The sequence below is a fragment of the Phacochoerus africanus genome, chromosome 7 (assembly GCF_016906955.1).
Source record: "Phacochoerus africanus isolate WHEZ1 chromosome 7, ROS_Pafr_v1, whole genome shotgun sequence".
Classification (NCBI taxonomy): Eukaryota; Metazoa; Chordata; class Mammalia; order Artiodactyla; family Suidae; genus Phacochoerus; species Phacochoerus africanus.
In genome coordinates this window covers 26,114,759-26,133,352 of record NC_062550.1, presented here as the reverse complement: position 1 = coordinate 26,133,352, position 18,594 = coordinate 26,114,759, and the positions used below count along the sequence as shown (strand labels likewise).

The window sequence follows — 18,594 nt, the reverse complement described above, 5'->3', positions numbered from 1 at the left end:
TAAGGCTCTCCTCCCCCCATGTCCTGGTCTTCCTGTCCCCGCCTCTCTGTCATCCCTCCTGGGAGAGGCGCCTTCTGCCCTCTTTGCTTTCCCTTCCGTTGTTCTCTTTCTCCCTCTGTCATCTCCTCTCTCTCTTTCTCTTTTGCTTTTCCCTCACATCCTAGGAGCTTTGGGGAGGGGAGCTGCCTGGGGGTCCTGGGAGGCGGCCCGAGGCCAGCCAGGGCTCTAGGGGTGATGGTGCATGTGCTTCTATGCACTGACCGGCAGGCTCAGGACAGGTCTTTTCATCAGAGCCGTCCCCACAATCCTTCTCTGAAACACAGAAACCGCCAGAGCAACCATTGGCACACGAGACACGGCAAAGATGAGGGGCAACCTGGCGCTGACCCAATACATCTTCACACACGTTAGCCAGGGCTCGAGCCCCCTGCTGCAACACGTCACAACACCACACTGGACACAACCAGAGCCCCAAGACGGCACACACACAAAGGTCCACCAGCCCTTGTGGTTCTGGGCTGGCATCACCTGGTCCGGGGCTGACCTCCAGGGGGGCTCTGGAGCCTGGAGCCGGAGCCTAGAGGGTGCAGCAAGGACCCCAGGAGATGGGGTGTGCAGAGAGAAGGGAGCTGGGCAGGGGCGCTCCGGGCTCTGCCCCTCTGGCCCCTCTGGCTCCTCTCTCCGCGGCCCCTGAGCCCCTGCCAGAGGAAGGGTAGCTCAGGCCCTGCCTGGGGAGGAATGGCGCTTGCGGGCGATGGGTGGAGTCTCCCCTCGGTGCATCCTGGTTCCCCCACGGCATTTCTGGCTCATCCTCATTTTTCCCAGCCACCCCAGCGGGGCTTCAGTGAACTGGAGGGAGGCCCTGGCTTGATTCTAAAACCCCTTCACCCCCTCCACCCAGGGTCTGGCTGCAGCGTCTAGTTTTCCTAGGAATTGGGGCAGGTAAAGGGAAATCGCCTCTTACCATTGTCACATCTCCAGTTGATGTTGATACATCTGCCGTTGTTGCAGGTAAACTGAGTCAGGGGGAAGCAGGTGGGATAAGCTGTCAGGGAGAAAGGGTAGTCAAGCAGGGTCCTCCAGATTACACAGCATCATAGCACCGAGCAGGTGGGAAAGGGTTCCTCCCCAAACCAGCAGCCCTCAGCCCAGCAAGATGACGGAGGGAAGGCTAAGTGGAGGTGCCTTGACCTGAATCACCCCCACCCCTCGAAGCACCCTTTTCGAGCAGCTGGTTACCGAACGTGCTGAGTGCTTTCTGTGCATGATCTCACTGACCGCTCCCCCACATCAGTGGTGTGATGTGGGTACTATTATTATCCCCACTTTGCAGATGAAACTCACAGGGGCCCACAGAGATGAAGTGACTGGCTCAAGGCCACCCAGGTACTAAGTTGCAGGGTCTCTCCAGCATCCCTGACCCTGGGCGTGTCCTCGTGAGCCCTCCCTTCCCGGGCCAGCTTGGCCTTCCCGCTGTCCCGCTCACCACACGAGGCTGACTCATCAGAGCGATCCCCACAGTCGTCATCCAGATCGCACGTCCAGGAGATGGGGATGCAGCGACCACTGGCACAGGAGAACTGGTTGGGTGGGCAGGTGCGAGCTGGGGACAGGGATGTGAGTGAGTGTTCACAGTCTGGTCCCCACTTTAAACTGTTTTCTTCCCTATTATTCTCTGCCTTTCTGAAGTCCTCCCAAGAGTCTCAAAGCCATTTCTCTTAGCGGTCTCACACGGGACACTTCACCCCATCTCTCAAGGGGCTTCTGGTGTCCTCCAAGCAGAGGATCCACTCGTTCGTTTGTCATCCCCAACCCTGGGCTGTGCTCTGTCCCCTGTGGACAATGGGCCTCCCAGTCACCCCTGTCCTCCTGGGGAGGGGAGGGCACACCTCTCTGCTCGGGCCCCTCCCCTCTGCCCTGGGTACCTGGAGCTCCTTTCTCTCCCTGGGGCCCCTCTGTCTCCTCTGCCCCAGTAACTGGGGGGTCCCCTGGCCACACCCTCCACACCTGAACACGTGGCATTGGACTCGTCTTCACTGTTCCCGCAGTCGTTGTCCCCATCACAGAGCCAGCGGTTGGGGATGCAACGGTTGTTCTCGCACTTGAAGCGGTCAGAGGGGCAGGTGTGCTGATCTGGGAGGGACAGGTCGTGGTCAGCCAGAGGGAGGGGCCCCCAGCTCCTGGGCCGCTACCCCCAGGCCAGCTGTCCCACCCCGTGTGGTGGGGACTCACGGCAGAGGGCGGGGGCCTCATCGCTGTTGTCCAGGCAGTCGTTATCCCCGTCGCACTTCCAGCGCTCCTGGATGCAGCGGCTGTTGGAGCAGGCGAACTCGCCCGGCTGGCACTGGGGTGGGGGCACGTAGGACGGGTTTGCTGTGGGCACCACAGGGGTGTGAGGGGAAGGTCAGATGCAGGTCATGGACAGGTGCGGAGCCCCCTGTCCTTCGTTTGCTTGGTTTATGATTTTATTTAGTTTTATTATTTATTTATTTATTTATTTATTTATTTATTTTTGTCTTTTGTCTTTTTGTTGTTGTTGTTGTTGTTGCTATTTCTTTGGGCCGCTCCCTCGGCATATGGAGGTTCCCAGGCTAGGGGTTGAATCGGAGCTGTAGCCACCGGCCTATGCCAGAGCCACAGCAACGCGGGATCCAAGCCGCGTCTGCAACCTACACCACAGCTCACGGCAACGCCGGATCATTAACCCACTGAGCAAGGGCAGGGACCGAACCCGCAACCTCATGGTTCCTAGTCGGATTCGTTAACCACTGCGCCACGACGGGAACTCCTAGTTTTATTTTTCATGATTTTAAAATAATATACATAAAATAATTTTTTCTAGTGCACTGTTCTTCGTAAACAAATTATCTGGATGGAAACTGCAGGTCTCTCTCAAGCCACAAGGATGATGTTTGCTCTCCTGCTTCCAGGACTTCGACGTGGTGTGAGAATAAAGAGAGCCTAGAGCCCCACTATCCTTTTGTCCCCACCAAGCCGAATGCCCCTTGCCCCTCCCTGCCATCTCCATGAAGTGTCCCGTGGAAGTTGTCTCCAGGGCCTCTGGGTCTTGCCCTGGTCCCTGGACTTTTTATGCATCAACTCTACTGACAGGAGGGAAACAGGTGCCAGAACTCTGCAGGCTCCACGAACTCCACATCTCACCATGACTCCACATCTCACCACATCTCACCATGACTCCACATCTCACCACATCTCACCATGACTCCACATCTCACCACATCTCACCATGACTCCACATCTCACCACATCTCACCATGACTCCACATCTCACCACATCTCACCATGACTCCACATCTCACCACATCTCACCATGACTCCACATCTCACCACATCTCACCATGACTCCACATCTCACCATGACTCCACATCTCACCGTGACTATCTGCCTTCGGCTATCAGCAGTACAATCACTGCATCCTTTGTCTGTCTTTGCACAGGGTGAGCTCCAGAAGCCCAAGATGCCCATGTCAGTCCCTGGCCTTGGACCACAGCTCTGAGCACCGCCTTTCTGACCCATCTCTCACCCCCTAATCCTGTGGGTCCCAAGGAACACTGGACCTGGAGACTGTATGTGTCCACCTTGCTCCTCATCTCTGCTTCCAGATCATTCTCCCTCTGTCCTCTGAAAAATCTGTGACTTTCACATTACTAGACCACGTGAACCTCTACTTCTACCGGCCCCAGACCACTCCTCATCATTCTCTCTCTCTCTTTTTTTTTTTTGGTTGCACTGGTGGCATGCGGAAGTTCCCAGGACAGGGATCGAACTTGCCTCATAACAGTGACCTGGGCCACTGCTGTGACAATGCCGGATCCTTAACCTGCTGAGCCGCAAGAGAACTCCCTCATCTTCCTTAAGGGTTTTCCGCTCCTGTTTCACTGTCACTTTCTCCAAAATCATTCCCTCTTCAATTCTTGGTGATTTCCACATCCGTGTCAATGACCCTTTGCATTACACTGGGCCCACAGCTCCATAAGCTCCTCTCCACCAACGCTCCTGCCCTGCACCTGGCCTCAGTCCCTCACTCTTAGCTATATGCTATGGCCCACTGACCCATTTTCACTTCTGGGATTCTATCCCAAGGAAACCATCCAGAATACAGGAAGGCATGAAAATATGAGAAACAGCACAGCAGGTGATTAAGAAACAGACCCTGGGCCTGACTTTGTGGGTTCAAACCTCTGCTTTAACTTCGGGCTCCAGTTTCTTCATCTCTAAATTGGGGATAATAAAAATACCTTCCCTACAGGATTCAATACTCTAAGGAGAAAATAAGTTACTGCAAGGGGAGTGCGTATAACCATGCCTAGGACATAGTCTGTGCTCAATAAATGCTGACAGTGATTATAACAAAAAACTGGAAATAACACAAACATGCAATAGTAGAGAAATGGTTGAGTAAAATATGGGATGTTGACCAAATGAAATATTTTTTTCACAATTAGAAAGACTGCTTATGTAGTAATGACACACTGTCCAGTGACAAAAGCACGGAACAGAACAGCATGAGCAGCATGATTCCACTTAGTACAAGTAAACATACAGAGAAATTGGGAGACTGTTCCCCAAAATGGTAACAATAGTACCTGTGGGTGGTGGAATATGGGGTGATTTGTCCTTTGTCCTTTGTATTTTTCTCTTTTATCCCTTTGTAGTTTTCTACACTGTTTGTTTATATTTATAATGAGCATGACCCATTTTTATTAAAAAATGTGGTTACTTGGAGTTCCCTGGTGGCCTAATGGTTAAGGACTTGGTATTGCACTGCTTTGGCATGGGTCACTGCTGTGGCTCAGGTTCAATCCTTAGTCTAGGAAATTTTGCATGCCTTGGGCATAGCCAAGAAAAGAAAAGGGCTATTTAAAATAATGAAATACCAACACGCAGAAAATCTGTGGTGTATATGAGCCAAAAGGGGCAGAAAACATTTATATACAGTATGATTCTAGCCATGTAAAAACCCACCTAAGGAAAAAAGGATGGTGTTTGTTTACCACAATGCTAACAATATAGTCATGCTTATTGGTGAGATGGGGCTTTTTTCCTCTCCTGTAATTTCCAATATTTTGAGCTATTTTTGCATTACTTTAATAATGGGAAAATAAATGTAATGTTTATTAATTAAACATAACAAGTTAATATTTTTCTCTTTCCATAGCTGTTCTGCTTGTCACTCAGTTTCCCCAGTCATCATGCCCTTCCAAACCTCCCGCTCCCCCAGTCATCCCTAAACACCTGCCAGCCTCCAAGCCGTCTGTCATCCCTCACCTCCCATTGTCCCCACAGGGCCCTCTTTGCCTCCTTCATCTCCAATGGGGACCCTGTGGCTCCCTCCTGCTGGGGTCTGCTCCCCCACCTCCCACTCCAGCTGGGCCCCTCGTACCCAAGCAAGTGACACCGTCTTTGTCCAACACCTGGTCCTCGGCGCAGGCACACTGGCGGCTTCCAGGGGTGGCCAAGCACAGGCTGCTGCAGCCGCCATTGTTCACCCGGCATTTGTTGGTACCCACTGTGAAGCAGGGACCACAAGTGGGAGGAGGAAAGAGGGGGAGGACAGGGGATGGGTTATAGCAGGGTCAGGAAAGGCCAGAGAGGGCAGATGAGTGGTCAGGGGAGGAGATGCATTAAAAGGAGGAGACAGAAAGAGGAAATATGCAGAAGTTGAAGAAAAGTAGATGCAGACATGGTCCGGGAAGGGGAAATGGGAAACACAGAAGGTCAAATTGGGGTGAGAGCCTCCTTCTTGAGAGCCTCAAAAGTCAGTGCCTAGGATCCCTGAGGAGTGCCTTCAGCCTCTGCAGGAGCCTCAGCCCCCCTTCTAGGTCCCACCCCAACTTCAGCCCCAGCCCCAAGGGTACCTTGCTGCTGCTGGGCATCATACATGCGGATCTCAAAGATGGGGGGCCGCTCGCTGCGCAGAAGGGTCACGATGGGGGGCGCACCTCCTGTGCCCCGTTCCAAGCGGTAGACACTACCACTCCGGTACTCAGTCCAGAAGAGGTAGTTGCCATGGTGACACAGGCCAAAGGCGTGGTTCAGCTCAGGACCCTCGTACACAATCTAGGAATGGAGGGGAGGTTACTAAGCAGCCAGGAGACAAGTGGGGTGCCTCAGGGGAGCCCAGGGGGTCACTCTTTTGTACACTCATATCCATGGCTCGGGTATAGGACTTCTCTCCCCCATCATCCTGGGAAACCCTGAGGGTGAAAGCCTGGCACATAGTGAAGTGCCAGACCCTGAACCCAACAGGATGCTGATGGGGAGCTTGCCCACACTTCTCTCCTGGGTTGATTCATGTTCATTCATATCCCTCCAACATAGGCATGTGTGCATGCATGCGCACACCCAGAGCAGGGAGCAAACAGCCAGAATCCATCCATTCGTTTCTTCATCCAACAAACATTTGCCAGGATCTACTAAGGTAGCACTAAGAAATGGAAGACATGGTCCCTGCACAGGAGGTGCCCACTGCCTCAGGAAAGGCACACACAGTCATCCAGGGAAGCAGAGGGGTTTGGAGATGACATCCCAGAGGAAGTGGCCCCTGAGCAGTGTGACAGGTGAGGAACTGGGTGGAGGCAGAAAGATCTGCATGAGCAGCAGCGCAGAGGGCAGCCCCTGTGATGTGTACTGGACTTAAAAGCTGTCTAGTGTTGCTGTACAAGGGCTGGGATGCAACAGGGGAAGAAAGACGACTATAGAGATGGTCAGAGGCCACACCATAAAGGCCTAGACACACACATGGCTCAGGAATGAAGCACAAAGCCACCCAAAAGATAAGCGTGCATACACGTACCATCTCTAGGCACCTCGCACCTATACATAAGCACATGGTGGAGGCACACACCGGCGTGTGCTGTGTGCATGTGCACAACCATGTGTATGCTCAGGTGTGCACATGGGCGGTGACGCCTGCAGACCACATGCAGTCACAGAGATGCTCTGATAGGAGCAATCCTCAAACAAGGCAAGACAGGCACACAGGGGGACACACCCACAGGCTCACAGGTAAACACACACGAAGCACACAGGCCTGGATGCACACAGATGCCCACACATTCAGACACACAGAGCCTCATCTGCACACAAACATGGTCCAGCAATGCACACGGGAACACCAGCACGCCTGCCCACCTTCCGGTCTGTGCCATTAAGCAGGATGGTCTCGATGCGGTCATAGAAGGCATCCACCCAGTAGAGGCGCCCCGCTGGGATGTCCAGGCTCAGCCCATTGGGCCAAAGCACTGTCTTGGAGGTGACAAAGATGTCTCGGTGTGAGCCGTCCATCCAGGCCCTCTCCAGCCGCCCTCGCCGACTGTCCTTGGGGTCCTCCTCCCAGTCAGTCCAGTACATCCACCTGTGGACAGCGGCTGGTCAGCACCCCCTGGGCCACCCCTGCCACCAGCATCCTCCCCTATAACCCCCTCCAGGCGGGCTGTTCTAGAGCCCCTCACGGGGGGTCTTCCTGCCCTGCTCACTCTGACCCGCACATTTCATCCAGCCACTCATTCCTCTATTTGACTCTTGTTGAGTCCCTACTGAGCTGGGCACATTCTGACCAAGGCAGCCATGGCCTCGCTCTTTTGTCTGTCTCACATCCCCACCCAGGTAGACAGGCAGAAACACATCCATCAAGAGGGTCACACCCATCAGAGAGCGATAAAGGTCAGGAAGGACCTGGAGCTGGAGGAAGGGATGGAAAGTGAGTGGGCAGCCAGTGGGGAAGGCCTCTTCGAGGAGGTGGCATTTGAGCTGAGCTTTGAATGCTGAGAAGAAGCCACGCAAATCCTTGGGAGTCCCAGGCAGAAAAATGCCAAGAGCAAAAGCCCTGAGGCGGGAAGAGCTGGGGTGCTGGTTTGCAGAAAGGACATCAGGCAGTGGGGACAGAACTTCCAAGTACAGAGGGTGAGGTCAAACGGGCTGCAGGCAGACCCCGCAGGACCTCAGGGCTGATAAGGCAAGGTAACTCAGGGGAGGGCTCTGAGATGGGGGTAATGGGACCAGAGTGCTCTGAGGGCATAGCTCCCACTGCCCTGAAGGTGGGGGCCCCTTTCCCCTTCCCAGCTGGATCCTTGCCCGAGCCTCCCACTTCAGCTGTCCTCCCCTGTCCACTCTTGGTCTCAACCCCTCAGTCCTGGGGCCACACAGTCCCCAGCTCCTCCCACCCCAAGGTCCTGGGAAGACTCACCCATTGAGCGGATCTACCACAATGGCCCTTGGGTGTGTCATTTTGCCCTCGATTAAGGTCTTGCGGGTCTGAGCAGCTTTCTCCAGCCTGGCCACGCTGATGGTCTTCTTGGGCCCATCATCCGTCCAGTACAAATTGTCCCCCATCCAGTCCACAGCCACGCCCTCCACATTGTGGATGCCTGCGGGGAGCGAAGGGGCTAATGAGAGAGAAACCCTAAGGAGGCTCAAAACTACTTGCCTCTGACCCTTGGGATACCTGCACCCTGGGGCACTTGGCCAGTGGGGAGTAGAGGGAGCCTCCTGGGCCCTGGATGGTGGGTGGAATGGGACGGGAAGTTGGAGGAAGGAGCCAGGGAGGTGGTTGTGTTGCCACATCTGTGTTGCCACATCTGTGTTGAGGCACAATCTCTCAAAACTGCACATGGCAGCAAGTAAACCTAAGTGACACACGTGAGCTCCTAAAAAGGGCACGTCGGGGCCTGAGCTGAGGATGGGGGAGCTGAAGTAATAGTGTGTGGCTCTGTGTCCAAGTGTGACGCCACATCCCAGGCCTGAAAATCCTGAGTTAACAAAATGAGTAAATTAGGAAGTGATTTTTCACTTAGCCAGAGGCTTCATCCTGAGCTTAAATAGCAATTTCCTGGTATAGGGAACCCCAATATTTTCCTGATGAGGAGTTACTTTTGATTTCCCTAAAGTCTCATGATTGCTGACTGCCGGGGTTCTCTAAGCCACAGTGGTGGATGGGGAGCAGGACAAGGGGTGGTAACCAGCATCAGCCAGACTGATTGGTTGGGAAACCTGATTATGGGGGCTGGAGTGCAGGTTGGGAGTTCCTAACACGCCACATGGGTGGTGCAACACCCAGGGGCTCACGGCCTCCACACTGGTGGATATTCCGAAGACAATACACTGTTGACCTGCCTGGGCAGCTCAGAGGGAAAAACTGGTTTCAATGCACAAGACAGTTTTCTCAGGACATGTACCCATGCAGCTCTCGGCGGCCGTGAGGTCTGGCGGCACATGTGCCGGTGCGCCGGCTTGATTCAGAGCCTCAGGCCTCTCCCTGGCTGTGTGCTGTGTGCAGCTCCAGGGCTCGGAGCCAATGGCAGAGAGACCCTGCATTTTCCCAAGGGCTGGCAAGGACAGCCCACGCTGCCTAACCCATCCATCCTCCTGCCTCTTTTCGGCTCAGCCAAGAAGGGGGTCACCCAGGGGTCAATCTGTCTATACCCTCATCTCCATGCCAACCAGCCCAGCCAGCCCGTCAGCAAGCGGCTCTCCATGCTGGGAGGGCACCGGGAGAGAGATGTCCAGGCCCCGGATCGCTTCCCACCCCAGGTGGGCACATCCCTCTGGTGCCCAGTCCGCACACGTCTCACTGTGGGGTCCTCACCATCCTTCAGGATGGTCTCCCGCTCAGTGCCATCGATCTTCTGGCGGCCAATGAGGTAGCTGGTGGTGTCGGCGAAGTAGATGAAGCCAGTCTCAGCATGGAAGTCCAGGGCTCGGGGGTTCATGAGGTTCTCGATGGGGATCATGTGCTCATCTGGGACCTTGGCTCCCATGTCCATGCCCCGGATGATGCCTGGCCGGCCCTTGCCGTACACGAGGAATAGCTCGTGCTCCGGCTCTAGGTAGGGCAGGCACAAGAAGGGGGGCACGATGTCAGACACGTGTGTGTGAGAGAGAGAGAGAGTGCGTGCACACGCGCACACACACACACACACACACACACACACACACACACACACACACATCACCACCTTGCCAATGCCCTGGCAGTACTGGGTCAGGGGATGTGGGGGAAGAGGGTCTGAATCACGTGGACAGACACATGAACACGTAAGGTCCAGGGAACAACACCCTGAGGGGCTTCCCTACGCACTCTAGGGGTGGGAAAGGGGACAAAAGCAGCAAGTAGCATGTTTTCAGTAAGTGCCCACTGTTGAGTAAAAGTTCATGGCCCAAATATGTTGAAATCTGATCACTTTTGACCACTTCCTCTGCTATCATCCTAGTCTAAGCCACATCACTTCTTGCCTACGCCGCAGAAATAGCCTCCTGCCACTTCCCCATGGCCCATCCTCCAGCCAGCAGCCAGCATAAGCTTCTGTACAAAGGTGAATTGAATCTGTAAAGTCACCAAGGGCTTCTCATCCCAGTTAGAATACAACCCAGCCTCTTTCCTCATCTCCCCTCACACGGCTCAGCCTCCCGCATCCGCACGCTTCTCCAGCAGCAAGCTCACACCGGCCCCTGCGCCTTGGCACTGAAGATGCCCTCTGCCAGAATGCTCTTTCTTCAGGTACATGACACCTGATTCACTTCCTCACTTCACAGAACGCTTGGCTCTAATTTCACCTGTCCGCTGTCTAAACGGGAGCCCTCATGGTCCTCGTTAACCCTCTGCTCTACTTTATTTTCTTCCTAACAGCTACCACCACCCAAAGTTATTTTTATGGGTCTGTCTGCCTCCCCTGCCAGACTCTAAGCTCCATGAGGCCAGAGATAACATTTATCTTATTCACTGCTGAACTCTCACCGCAAGACAATGCGGACACACAGTGCATGCACTAGACACTTGCTGAGTGAATAGAGGGATGAAGGAACAAAGGCACCAGCTGACAGTCTTCTATGGAGCCTGAGTGGGTAGTGGCAAAGCCCTGCTCTTGGATATGAGTTCCAGTCACCTGCCCCTCACTAGTGGAGACCTTTGGCTAAATTCCTCCATTTTCCTGCATCTCAGACAGAAGTAGCCAGGCTATGGGAGGCAGACCTGGACCCCCGCCCACTCAGCCCAACAGGCACAGCAGCCCATCCCTGTCACTCACTCTTGCACGACTTCCCATCACTGCCCAGGCTGAAGCCGGAGCGGCAACGGCAGGTCCGAGCCTTGTGGCTGTTGGCCAGCAGGCAGATGTCAGAGCAGCCGCCCGGCTTCCCATACTGGTCATTCTCGCAGGCATGGCTCCTCACTGCGGCAGAGTGGAGAGCAGGTCAGGACCCCTCGAAGCCCCCGTGCAGGCCTTAAGAAGGCTACCTGAAGTCTGCCCACACTCCCCCAGCTGCGGTCTTTGGGTCTGATGTCTCCTTTGAGGATTTGAAAGCCACAGGATGGAGGAGTCCTCTGCCACCAACACCACTGGGCTTCAGACTCTTGGGTGGGGACTTCTGTGGTCAGGGGAAAGTCATGCTGTTGCCCACAGCCAGGTGCTTCTACTCTAGAGCAGCCAGAGCACTGGAAGGGGTGATCGAGCCCCGAGTAAGGGGCTCCCTGGGGGTGGGATCTGGAGGTTAAGGGGTAGGAAGGAGTCGTCCGGGGAAGCAGCCTGGAGTAGATCGCTGGGAGATGCCGTCATGACAGGAGAGAATCGGGGGTTCCCACAGGAGAGTCCCCGGGGCCCCGTTCACCTCGGGGCTGACGCCGCTGGTGGTAGATGTGCAGAGCCCCTCCCTTGTCCACACGCGTGACGACCTGGTAGTCGGTGCTGTTGAAGCGGTTCACACGGATCACGCTTGTCTTCTGCTGGGCGTTGGCGTTGTCCGAGTTGGTGGCATAGAGGTAGTTCTCAAACACGGTCAGGCCGTAAAGATGCTCGATCTGACGTGGGTGGGCAGGAGAGCGTGAGAGGAGAAAGGAATCCTCCCTCTGCCCCGGGAGAGCCCCCCAGCCTCTCGCCCAGACTCATTCCACAGCCTCCCTCCCATCTCCTCCACCTGGACTCCCCTGTCAAATCCCACCCATCCTTCACAGAGCACCTCCTTGAAGGGCTTCTGGGCTCTTCTAACGGGAGACGACGATGACAATGGTCTCACCGTCCACACTCCATTTCTGGCTGTTGGCCAGTGTCTGGTGATGCCCATTCTGCCCAAACCCCTCGAGGGCAGGATCTACGTCCCTCCCAGAATCAGGCACACAGGAGGTGATGGGATAATTCTGCACCGAACTGGCGTTGGGGCCTACCCTCTGTCCACAGAGAACATTCTTAGCCCGCCTCCAGCTCCCAGCTTTTGGGAGGGTTGAGAGGGCAGACTGGCCCCAAGCAAGCCCTGTAACATCCCCTACTACCTGCATAATGTAGCTAAGGTAACCAACCCTCCCAGTTTGTCCAGGACCAAGGGATCTGCCAAGGGAATTTAAGGGCTGACACTAGGACAGTCCCGGGCAAACCAGGATGGATGGTCACCCCAGTTATCCCAGAACAGAAATGCCACCTCCGAGTGGGAAGGGCTGCTAGGCTAGGTTAGAGTGCTATTTCTCAGCTGTGTAATCTCAGGCAAACCACTTAACTTCCTGAACCCTGCCATTTTCACTGGCCAAAAGGAAACTGAGCCACCTGCCTGCTCATTTCTGGAGGCCGCTGTCAGGATCAAATGAGAAAAGGGAAGTAAAAGATGCCTCTAAAATGACTGTGGCCATCAGAGTGGATGTCATATCCTGTCCTTCCCCCCCAAGCGCTCGCATTCACCCCCTCCCCGCCAGAGGGTTGGGGTGACCACACCTCCACATTGTCCCGCCCCTACTGGGGGGGCCTGGAGGTTCCCCTGCCAAGACTTCCTCCTCACCAGGATGCCCTGGATGATGGTCTGCCGGCCCTTGCCCTCGTAGTCCACCACCTCAATGTAGTCCAGGTAGGCATCGGCCCAGTAGACGAGGCGGCTGACCAGGTCCAGCGTGATGCCATGAGGAAACACAATCTTGCTGTCAACCAGCTTGGTGCGGTTCTGCCCATCCATGTCGCAGCGCTCCACCTTTGGGATCTGCCCATAGTCAGTGAAGAACACTTTCCTGTGGGCAGATGGCAGGTCACGTGAGGGCTGCACACGGGGCACCCTTCCTTCTACCACAGCCTCTGCCTCTCCCTGCCAGCCCCTCTCACCCCATGGCAGGGTCCAGGGCAATGCCCTTGGGGTTGTAGAGCTCCAGGTCTAGCAAAGTGACACACGTGTCCCCGTTTCGGTTGCAGACAAAAATCCTATCATCGATGTCATCCACAAAGTAGAAGTTGCCCGTCAGCCAGTCGATGGCCATCTGCTCCACATCTGGAGAGTGCACATGAAAGAGCTGTAGGTGGAGGTCCTCCCACAGACACTCCCACTCTGCTGCTGCAGAGCCCACCGCGGGATACCCACCTCCTCCAGGGTGCCCTCCTTCACCCCCCAGGCCACAGCTGTCTCTCCTCCCTGAGCTCCCACAGGAGCAACTGGCAGTGGCACATTTTGCCTTGTGCTCTTGGCCACCTCTCATCAACGTGGTCTCCCCAAGGAGAAGCCCTGAGTGTTCTCCCACCCAGCCCTGCTCCCCCTGCTGAGCTCAGGCGGGGGGACACAGGGGCATTGGGTAAGCATTGGATGGTTGGGACCATCTTCTTGGGGTTCCAAAACGCAGCAGGGACAGGTCTGCTAGCTCATTCCAGAATTTTTTAAATCTGCTTTTCTTTTTATTTATTTATTTTTTTTTTTGCCTTTTCGAGGGCCACTTCCCGCGGCATATGGAGGTTCCCAGGCTAGGGGTCGAATAGGAGCTGTAGTCACCGGTCTATGCCAGAGCCACAGCAACGTGGGATCTGAGCCGAGTCTGCAACCTACACCACAGCTCACAGCAATGCCAGATCCTTAACCCACTGAGCAAGGCCAGGGATAGAACCCGCAACCTCATGATTCCTAGTTGGATTCGTTAACCACTGCGCCACGACGGGAACTCCTATTTTCTATCTTTTTAGGCCTGAACCCACGGCTTATGGAGGTTCCCAGGCTAGGGGTCGAATGGGAGCGGTAGCTGCTGGTCACAGCCACAGCCGCAGCCACAGCAACATGGGATCCGAGCTGCGTCTGCGACCTACACCACAGCTCACGGCAGCGCTGGATCCTTAACCCACTGAGTGGGGCCAGGGATCCAACCTTCATCCTCATGGATGCTAGCCAGATTCGTTAACCAGATTCAACAGGAACTCCTTTTTAATCTGCTTTTACTTGTGATAAGAGTACTCAAGCTAATAAAACATCACACATCTCTTCTTTCAAGCTGGACTTTCATCAGCTTTGTATGGTAAGTCGAGTTATCTCATGCTAGCCAGGTGCAATGATTGGAAGCTGTACGTGTTGCATGACTTTTAAAAATGGAAAAAGCAGGGCATCGATCAATGAGCTCAATCTGAAAGAAGAGAAGGTCCAAATAGGGGGCCCATAGGGATGGAAAAGGGAAGGTTCATGGTAGCAAAAGGTTGGAACCAGTGACAGGGGTCAAACTTCCTGGACTCACTCTCATTCCCTTTTCTTCAATGTCTCTATTGCTCAATTTCCTCCTGTCCCAGAAGCAGAGAAGCAGCTATGGGGCTGGAGGAGAGAGAGCGCATGGGAGGAGGGCCATCAGAGGACGCTGAAGGAAAAGGAGGCAGGGCTTAGAAAGAGGGGGACCTTCTAGAAGGGGGGGGAGGAAGATGTAGACAAGGCACCCACACTTGGTTGACACCGTCGCTGGAGGAGATGGGAGAGGGCAAAAAGGTGTGTGTCGGGGGTGGGGGGGTGGGAAGCAAGAGCAGCAGGAAGTCTAGGAGGCACAGGAAGCAGTCTGGGACCAGACCCCTGTGGGCCTCCTGGGGTGGGTGGGGCACTCCTCTCCAGGACCCACTGCCCGCTCCAACTACCACCCTCAGGCTCCAACTACCACCCTCAGAGGGGAGGCCTCTCGTAAGCTGGGAAATTTCCAAGACAGGGACTCCCTGGGACCCCTGCCTTACACATCACTTCCACCGATTTCCCCAACAGGTGAAGGAATCTTTGGACAACCTGCCTTTGGCTGAAACCTTTTTTTTTTTTTTCTTCTTACCGAACCTCTCCCCACCCCCACCATACTCAACCTGGAAAGGATTCTTCTACCCCCACACAGCTACAGGTATAATGAGGAGTCGTTCTGCTCAACCCTTCCTTCCCCTCCCCTTTCCCCAAAGGGATACCGGGGCTGTTCCCTAACAATGGGTGGGGGCAGGGGGCAAAGGGAACAGGAATGTCGTTCCCAAGGAACTTGGCCAGGCCCTGACACTGACTCACAGTCACAGGACTTAGGCTGCGGGAGGAAGGGAAAGAGCCAATTTGAGGCTCTCATCAGACTAGTTTCCTCTTCAGGTCCCTCCTGTGGAACCGCACCCCAAGATGACTGGAGAAAGGGGTCATGGGGATGAGGTGTTCCCCCTGAGAGGTTTGGGGGTGCATCCCCCAAACCCAGCCACTCTTTTCCCTGGGCCCTGGTACCGTCCTGCCCTGACAGGGTCAGAGAGGGGGGTGGAGTGGCCTGAGAGCATGGGGCCCAGGCCCGGGGAAGAAGAGGGCCCAGGGCAGGGGTCGGGCGAGCAAATTACCCCACAGTTACCACAGAGAAAACAGAGGAAAATGAATGCTGCTGGGCCCGTGTCCAGAGGAAACCAAAGTCCCAAGGTGGGGGATGGGGGGTGCGGAAACTGCTCGGGCCCAGGCAGCTGGCAGGGTGGTTGAAAGGCAAACAGGGCTGCGTGCCCTTGACTCGGGGGGCACGGTGGGGGTCTGGGGGCTGCTGGCATGTAGGTGAACCTCATCATTTGGAGCTGTCTTCCCAGCACCAGCTGGTGCAGCTGCATCCTTCTAGCCAACCTCCCGAGGCTTTTTCCTGAGTCATTGCCCAGCCCCAGGCTGGCAACACCCTGCCCCTGCTCCCCCATCCACCCTTCCCTCAGCCGGAGGGGAGGACGAAGAAACCCGAGGGGACACCGTGGCCCCATCCCAGGTGCAGCTCCACAGCCTCCCCTCCAGCCTCAGCACCTTTGAGCCTCCCCCGTGGCCTGGGTTCCCTGCCAGTTCCAGGAAGGAAGGCAGAGGGACCCATCCCCGCTTTCAGACATTTACCCTTGGCTGGTCTCCCCTTCCACCTCCCAAAGGCCAGGCAGGGCCCCACTCAGCAGGCCGGTGAGGAGTTGGCAAGAACTGGAGTCCCCAGCCCGGCCTGGCCTCCCCTTTGGTATTTTTGCAGCTGGAGACTATTAGTTGCAAAAGCAAAAATCCTTTGTTATCCAACCCCCTCCACCACATTATTCTCCTCCCTCCTAAGGTCCAGATTCCTCTGCTTGCCCCACCACAGACGCGCGCGCGCGTGCATGCACGCGCGCACACACAAACACATGCACACACACGCTTGGCCACTTTCACCACTCCGAGTGGAGTGAGACGGGCTCAGACTGGGCGAGGGCACCTCCCTCCTGGCACCTGGGCCACTGCCCTCTGTCCCGGGGCATGGAGCGGGGGAAAGTGATGTCCTGGGCTTCAGCCCGGAGGACCTGAGCCTTCTGGTCCCACAGACCCAGAGGTGTCCCCTTGTGGCCCAGTCTTCTTAGGACTGACCCCCATCACGGCACCCTGCAGAGGTGAATCCTGAAGACGGGAGACTCTCAGCACAGAGGAGGAGGCTAGGATGCTGGGAGGGCAATGAGACAGGGGAGAGACCACAGCCTGTCTGTGATGTCGCAAAGGGACTTTCAGTTCCAGGCCCCAGAATAGACCTGGGGTGTGTGTCTGTAACTGCTGAGCCCTCCCTGCACCCCCACCCGAGGCTCAGCACTCTGCCCTCCCCACAGCTCCAGCTTTTCTCAACTTCTCCATCTTTCACATCATTCAAGAGGCATTTCCCTAAATAGTGGCTGCTTTTCCAAAAACAGCCCCCACCCCATTCTTAAGAAGACCCTAGTTTCAGCCACAGGACTCTGGCCGCTTTTTCTAAAATAATTCCGGGGGAGGAAGAGAGTTGCTATGCTTTGAGGAAATATTCGTCCACATACCCCAAGATGACAAGATAGGGTAGAAGGGCCCCGGAGGAGGAAGGAGAATCCCATTTCTACCTTACCCACATCCCCAGCGAACACACCAAGCTCTTGCCCTTGTTCCAGAAAATTCCCCTGCCTCTCCCATCACTCAGCTCTGCCCGGGGCCCAACCGGCCTCAGACACTGACAGCCTGGGTTTGAATCCTGCTTCTGCCACCCTCCAACAGTGGCGTTATGGGCAAGTTAATGTCTGAGTGTCCGTTTGCTTATCTGTACAGTGGGCTGGTGCATTGACAGCACTGAGCACAGGACACGGCACAAAACAAACACTCCGCAATGGGAGCTGTTGCTCACACCTTCGAGGGAGCCTCCCTCTGCTCATCCCCATCCTTCCCTGCAGCCTGTGGCCTCCCGACTAAAGGCGGGCCCTCCAGGTAAGCAGTTCGGGGCTAACACCTACTACTCTTCAAGACTCTGTTCAGGTCCCCAGAAGGAAGATTTCTATATTACAGGCTTCCATAAGCCCCAGTAGTTCCTTTTATCACAGCCTGTTGACCTGACTACGAATATTTTGAAGGCAGGGCATGGTCTTTCATTTTTGTCCCCAGCGCCGACATACACGTACTGATTCATTCAACAAATATTTGGTGAGCACCGAGTGCCCGCTCTGTTGTCCTAGGGCTGGGACATCACTTTTTCCCTTCCCTTCTACTGCCAGGATCCTCCTTCTCTGGCCTGGGGACACCCAAGACAGTGGGACAAGATGTCTCAGGCAATCTTCCCGCTTGTCAAAGCTGCTTTGGGATGTCACCCAAGGGCCGGGGGAGATGTTTGGGAGCCCGGAGCCTCCGCAGGTAGGGAGGAGACCACCGGGCAGGCCTGCAGAAGCTCTGCTAAAATGGCATGTCCTCACACTCCTGTTTCCCACTGGGTCCTGACTTCAGCTCCTCTTATTCCACCAGCAGGTCCAGGGCTCAGCCACATCGCGTCACTCTGTCCCAGGGCCCCCTTCCTGCCCTGCTCCCCTCCCCTGCCTGGCCCAGGTCCACACGGGCTTTCAGTCCTGGGTCCCGGGGATGGAATGCTTGGACTCTGCAGTTCTGATTCAGAATCAGAACCAGGGTCTTCCCACTATTGAGAAATCCGTGCTGGGCTCTAAAACACATCTCTCTTGCTTCAGTTACTTCCTTTGGCTTGAAAACAGGGAGGGGGTTGCTGGGAGCAGGCTGGGTGGAGAGGCAACTTCAAGGAGACAGCGGGGGAGGAGAGGACTGGGCTGGAGCTGTGCCGGGAGACACAGGGCTGGCCTGGCCAGGAAGAGGAGAAAAGGGCTGTTAAATGATTAGGAAACCCGGACTGGGAAAGGGAAGCAAAAGCACCAGGATGGGCGGGGGGGGCAAAGCGGAAGAGTGGGCTGGGGGGAGCCCCCAATATTCTGACCCCCTGTAGATGAGAAAGGCCCAAGAAGCGGGGGGTGGCGGGTGCTGGTTTTCATATGTGACACTGGAAGTGCTCCCTCAGCTGGGGTGGAAGCTGAGAGGGCCTGGGTGCCCAGCTCAGAGGGAGGCCAGCTCCCCTCCAGCGTGGAAGC

The 18,594-nt window shown here is 55.5% G+C and overlaps 1 protein-coding gene across 2 annotated transcripts in view; it reads right to left on the bottom strand.

Moving 5' to 3' along the window:
- The window catches only part of LRP1 (LDL receptor related protein 1), an 82,856-nt gene that overhangs the window by 43,184 nt on the left and 21,078 nt on the right, over window positions 1-18,594 (bottom strand). The window contains exons 7-20 of one of the 2 annotated variants that reach the window (XM_047786986.1): window positions 13,096-13,258; window positions 12,782-13,004; window positions 11,627-11,816; window positions 11,047-11,190; window positions 9,609-9,845; window positions 8,211-8,391; window positions 7,157-7,379; window positions 5,881-6,082; window positions 5,406-5,531; window positions 2,233-2,373; window positions 2,008-2,133; window positions 1,487-1,603; window positions 965-1,045; window positions 262-312 (exon numbers count right to left, since the gene is read on the bottom strand). In XM_047786986.1, coding sequence (XP_047642942.1) covers window positions 262-312; window positions 965-1,045; window positions 1,487-1,603; window positions 2,008-2,133; window positions 2,233-2,373; window positions 5,406-5,531; window positions 5,881-6,082; window positions 7,157-7,379; window positions 8,211-8,391; window positions 9,609-9,845; window positions 11,047-11,190; window positions 11,627-11,816; window positions 12,782-13,004; window positions 13,096-13,258 — 2,205 coding nt within the window. The remainder of the gene's footprint in view (window positions 1-261; window positions 313-964; window positions 1,046-1,486; window positions 1,604-2,007; window positions 2,134-2,232; window positions 2,374-5,405; window positions 5,532-5,880; window positions 6,083-7,156; window positions 7,380-8,210; window positions 8,392-9,608; window positions 9,846-11,046; window positions 11,191-11,626; window positions 11,817-12,781; window positions 13,005-13,095; window positions 13,259-18,594) is intronic. The other variant, XM_047786987.1, reaches the window with a different exon arrangement.